Source organism: Gavialis gangeticus, unplaced genomic scaffold, assembly GCF_001723915.1.
Source record: "Gavialis gangeticus isolate Ggan-Ray unplaced genomic scaffold, GavGan_comp1, whole genome shotgun sequence".
Lineage (NCBI taxonomy): Eukaryota > Metazoa > Chordata > Crocodylia > Gavialidae > Gavialis > Gavialis gangeticus.
Window position 1 is genome coordinate 8807619 of NW_017729004.1, and position 6016 is coordinate 8813634.

Genomic DNA, 6016 nt, shown 5'->3' on the forward strand with positions numbered 1-6016 from the left:
CTGTGCATTGAAAAGCCATTTAGAAAGCTGGGTCAATGTTTGCAAAAGTGACTAGTGATTTGGAGACCTTCAAGGCTTCTGACTTCTTGTGGGGGAAGGCAGTGAATACATTAATGGTGTCTCAGGTTGGCCCCTGAAAAATGCAAAGTACCCACAAAAAAGTCAGTTGTCACTTCCTTAAAAAAAACAAACAACAAATCTTGGCTTGCCTACCACTTTTAACCTTTTTCCATTAACCTTTTCTGTGACTCTGGCTCAGGCATTCAGCCTAAATGAATTCTGTTCTCCTCTCACCCTTTCTGTGAAGGTTCACTTGTCCATACTTTTGAAGAGAAAGTGTGGCTTGAAATTAAAATAAGAAACAACTTAACATCTTGGTCCCAAAGACAAACAGAACTGGAGGGAGACTACTGAATATTTTGCTTTTTAAAAAAAAAAAAGAGTACACTTTTCCACACCAAAATCCCATTCCTTAGAGCATCTGGGTTTTATCTAAAGCGAGGTATCAAACGTGCTAATACCACAGGCATGGACAGACAACCAGTCCTCCCCGGGCACTTTAATCTCGAATTACAGTTGTCCGGTTCTTCCATTCTGGGCCCTCTCCTGGGGAGAGAGAGTCAAACTTGATTGACAGATAGATAACTAATATATTTTCTTTCCAATCAGTGTTAAAGGAACCAGTGATCAACTCATGCCTTAACATACGGCTGCTAAATTGTTTCTAGCCCATGCAGATTGCTTAGAAGATGGCAGAGAAAAAGGAGGAGAGATCAGACTTATAGTGGAAGGCACCTGCATACTCCCCAGACATTTTCCAAAAGATAGAAGTCTTTCAGTTCCCTCCAGGATTTCGGTTGGTGTTCTTAGGAGAATTGCTTAGACTAACTTGAGCCAGTGACTTGTAAATTTGAGAGATACTGAAATAATGTCAGAACGGTCATGAAACCAACCAAAGGGGTAAGGCGGGTGCTATGGTTTCAAAATCGCAAATCCCAAAGTGCACCAGAGCTCACAACAAATGTCTCTCAAGCTCTTTTCAGCTCAGTGTCTCCTCTTTTGTCTGCCCACATCTCACCGCCTACCCACTACCTCCTCCACTCCACCAAGCTTGTCTGCATCTTCTGGGACCATTTCTGTAGCTTTCTCCACATCCTTGCCTATACAAAGTTCGCATATTTACCTTTTAGGGTGGCTACTCACCAACATCCATGGCCTCCACTGCTTCTGCTGGGAAGCCTTTAAGTAATTATCCAAGTAAATAAAGATATGCACTGAGGCGAGTCAGATGTAGATGCAACGCTCATCTTTAAAACCGTTCTGTACATAAAGGTGATAACAGCTGTGCCCGCTTTGCTCGTGTTCCTTCTCTCCCCCTCACTGCCTGAGGACCAGATCATCGGGCTGCGATCCACACTAAGGACCACCACTTTGTGACATTGTCCTGGGAGCTGCCTCCAATCTATGAGGCCACCAACTGCCTGACACCTCCTCTGCTGCTCCAGAGAAGGGCAGAAATGATGCTGGGCCTGTACATGTTGCAGTTGTGTTCTGCATAGCATGCTAGTGCAGGTCCAGCACTGGGTGGAGACAGCCAATGCTCTGGACTGCCCCTGCTCCCTTATGGCAGCTTGCAGAAGTGGGAACAAAGGGTATCTATGGAGCAGGGTATTTTGTCCCCCAGCCATGTGAAAACAACAGCATGGTACACAGGCACAAGAGAAGAGAAGGACCTCCTAGTCTGTAGGATGGGACATAACCTACGGCAATATTTTCTCATGGAATTATGCCATGCCTAGCTTAACAGGGTCAAAGTGCCATTTCTTTGGCATTGTTGAGAGACAAATAACAATGAATTGTTTCATGACATGGGAAAGCTGGGAGAACTCCTTTTTTCCTATGGCCTAAAGCAGGTGTTTCCAGTCTTGATGTTTCACCACAGAAATGAAGCCAGCAACCACCACCTTGGCCAATTTCTCCAGTGACTGACCCAAGAACTTTCCAATCTAAAAGCATGAATTACTTTAGGGCAAGTTGAAATGCCAAGGTTTGTTTGCTGGCATTGTAACAGGCCACTAATCCTCCATGGATTTAGCATGGACTGAGACCTATAACTTACACTGAACAGTGAGCATGTCTACACATGTTATTAATGTGCTATAGGCTTACTGCGCAGTAAGCCTTCCCCAGGAGCACATCTACATGTGCACCCTGTTGGGAGCAAATCTGCTTCCAATGGGAGCAGCCCAGTACAGGGCTGCTTCTGCCTGGCTCTGACCCCCTGCAGCAGCCAAGGGAAGCTCCCCGCCTCTCCCAGGGTGCTAGCCTGCGGGCAGGCAGGGAGCACAATCCTGATGTGTATAGGACCAGAAGAGCTCTGCCAGCTGCAGCTTCTGGCCCTAGCACATCAGGACAGGTCCTGATGTACATGGGGCTAGGAGACGGCTACTCCTGCAGCCAGCAGAGCTCTCCCAGCCCTGTGCACATCAGGACACACAGCTGCCAGCAAGCCCCTGGCTAGGTGGGGAAGCAGAGAGCTCCCCAGTCCCAGCGCTTCCCCACCTAGCTGGGGGCTCACCAAGCAGGACAGCTCCAGCCAGACCCCTGATAGGCAGGGAATCCCCGGCCAATCTGGGGTTTGCTGGAAGCTGCCCCACAAGTGGGACAGCTGCCAGTAAGCACCCCCAATAGGCAGGAAAGCAGAGAGCTACCCAGTCCTGGCACTGCTCAGCTCCCAGCTCCTGTAGGGAGCCAAGAGCCATGCAGCACCAGGACAGGGGCAAAGCAGAAAGCAAGCCCATCCTGGCATGGATTGGTTCCCAGATCCTGAGGAAGGTGGAAGGAGGAGGAGCTGAGCAACAGCAGAACTGGGGACAGAGTACTCCCCAGTTCCCTGTAGCCCCCTGCTGGTGTGGCTGATGGGGAGCAAGTTTGCTCCCGGTCAGCATCTACACGAGCAGTACTGTGCAGTAGCTAATGCAAAGTTAATCTCTTACCTGTATTTACAGGTAGTAGAAAATCATGTATTTGCTTAATTTACTGCACAGTAGCTGCTGCACACGGTTACATGGTGATGCCTTACTGTGCAGCAGATTAGTCTACTGTGCAGTAAAGCATCACGTGTAGACGCGCCCACTGAGTTATATTAGCCTCACACTGCCAGTCAGAGAGAATAAAAGCTGAGTGAGAAAGAAAGCTGAAATGATTTATTTGGGGCGTTGAGTACATCAGGGTTGAGTACAAAGGGCAGGGCACCGTGGAGAGTTTGTATTAACAGCCATGTTCCTATTAGGAAAAAATTGTAAAGTTCAGGCTTCATGGCTGTCAGTTACAAGCCCTTTATGAGCATGACTATACACTGGAAGGTAAGGAAAGCTATTTCATCTTGGAATAAAGGCATGTGGAGGAGTTTCAGATGAAGGTCATGCCTTGCTTCTCTCCTTGTAGTGCCAACAACATGCCGTCATGTGCTTCTTCACAGCCCTGTGGGTGTCCAGTTCAAATGTAAATGTTTTTAAAACACGAATTGCATAAATACAGCAGAGTTATACATTGGGATTTTTTGAAGCCTATGGTTACAGAGTGATGATTACAGTACTGTACTAAAGAAATCATTTTTGACATTTTGACAAACACCTGTAGCCTTAAAAGCATGCACTAGGGCTGTTACTCAGGTTGCACTCGGCACATTATTTTTGCCTACCAACACAGAGGGTAATGGCTAGCAAGCTTTTCACTTTTCTATTACGTAGAATGGAAAGATGGGTTTTAATGAGGGCTGTTTCAAGAAACACCAAATAAAAGCATTAAATCATGTTTAAACCATTTAAGTGCTTCCATTTTAATGGGTCACACCACATGCATCAATTGATTGTGTTTACACTAAGGCAAGTTTTCTAATAGAGATAAGACCTGATGTTGCTAAAGCTATGGAGGAATTCATATGACACTCTTAGGCCGGCAGATTTAAGCACAGTGCTCAAATGCCACTTTTAAAGAACTACTTGCATGCAGAAAAGGACTATGAATTGGTGTGCACTAAATATCTGAATGAGCTAGATAGCCTAGGTATGTTTTTTAAATGACGGCTCTTTAAAGTGCCATGGATTAGTCTAACTGGATGCCTCATGTGCATCTATTCATTTGTCTTTCATATGACCCAAAGCCTAAACCCAATAAAAAAAACAACTTAATTTGCCTCTTTACAAGCAAAAATATTCCTTTTCTGCACATGCTATAAATAGTCCAAGTCTAGAATTCAATGACAGGCTTGTGAAATGTCCTCTTAATAGCGTAATGAGAAAACTTTCCTGCTAGCAGGTATCTTAGCAGAGCCTGTTACCATATGAACAGATTTCCCACTCTTCATACAACATCTAACAGGGATAAGCACCAGAGCTGGTTGAAAATTCCTTGTCAGGGTTTTACAGGTTTCCCTTGATTTATGTGGGTTCAATTTATGCAAATTCGCTCTTATGAAATGACCCTTTTGTACCTGAAATTCATTCTATGCGAGGTAAATTCGCATATATGCAATCAGCATAGGCACGCTCTGCCCTCTCCCAAGCAAGTAAGTCTGAATTTGTGAGGGGAGGGGAGGGGAGGGGAAAGGGCCATGAGCAGAGGGGAAGAGTGAGGGGGGGAAAGGGCCATGGGGCCAGGCCCCACTTACCCACCTCTGAAGAGCCTGGTGTCACCACCGGCCCAAGTCTGCAGTGGCTGCCAGCACTACCCGCTCTCATCCAGCTGCAGGTGGCTGCCCACCCCTGCTGCAGCTACTCTGGGAGTGGACCATGGAAGTGGCTTGCAGCCACTGGGGTGCGCCATAACCCAACCCCCTCGATGCGGTGCGGCCCAGTGGCTGCAAGCAGGTGGCGACCACCGCTCCCAGGGCTGCAGCAGGTGCGGGCAGCCACCTGCAGCCAGACGAGAGTAGTCTGGGGCCGGTGACCACTGCAGACTCGGCAGCCCCACTCACCCCACCCTGAGCACCAGGAAGAGCCTGGTGCAGCCACTGGTCCAAGCCTACAGTGGCCACCAACCCAAGGCTGCTCTCATCCGTCTGCAGGTGGCTGCCCACCCCTGCTGTGGCCCTGGGAGTGGCAGATGCTGTCTGCTTGTAGCTGCTGAGCTCTGCTGCACTGCGGGGTTCAGGGCATGGTGCCCTGGGGGAAGCAGAGCCCCAGGGGGTTTGGGGCACGGTGCAACCCAGCAGATGCAAGCAGGCAGCGTCCACTTCTTCCAGGGCTGCAGCAGGGGCAGGCAGCTGCCTGCAGCTGGGTGAGAGCAGGCTGGGGACGGTGGCCGCTGCAGGCTTGGGCCAACGGCAGCACCAGGCTCTTCCCGGCACTCAGGGTGGAGTGAGTGGGGCTGTTGCCCACACCAAATACCATGAAGAGCCTGGTGCTGCCCCTGCTGCAGCCCCAGGAATGGCAGATGCCATCCGCTTGCAGTCACTGGGTTGTGCCATGCCCCTCTCCCTGCCCCTTCCCTAGCCCCAGCCTCACTCCCTCCCTCACTGCCCTGGGAATGCATCCCTATCTGTTTCATTGAAAACTGGATTTGCTTTACGCAAATGCGATTTATGCGCCGTTCCCTGGGAACACATCTACCGCATAAATCAGGGGAGACCTGTAGTGTTGTTTTATTTTAAATGGAGAACAGCTTTCCAAGCAAAATGGAAATCTCTGGGAGGGGGAATTGTTTTCATTGAGATATTTCTTACCTTTATTAAAACCACCCCTCTCCCCCATGCTTCTGCTCTCCTTGTTTTTTTTAAAGCATATACATGGTAAGTATGGTCTCCCAACTAGCACTATCTCCGTCTGCTTACTTACAACCAGTGCTTCCCCATTCTTATTGATTTCTCTGGCTACTTTGCATTAGTTAAAGTAAACCGATCCATAGACCCTCTCATATATTCAAGATGGATTTAAGAATTCACTCATGTTATGGGGTTGAACTCATACTAGTATCAAAGAATCAGAGCGATGCACCTAATTATGGGCCTGCTGGA

General features: G+C 48.4%; 1 protein-coding gene across 1 annotated transcript in view; it reads right to left on the minus strand.

The window, feature by feature from the left end:
• Nucleotides 1-1134, minus strand: part of LOC109291070 (growth hormone-releasing hormone receptor-like) — a 42951-nt gene extending 41817 nt beyond the window's left edge. Inside the window, exon 1 of the mRNA XM_019507930.1 lies at nucleotides 1079-1134. Within this exon, the coding sequence (XP_019363475.1) occupies nucleotides 1079-1134 (56 nt within the window). The remainder of the gene's footprint in view (nucleotides 1-1078) is intronic.
• Between the last annotated feature and the right edge of the window lie 4882 nt (nucleotides 1135-6016).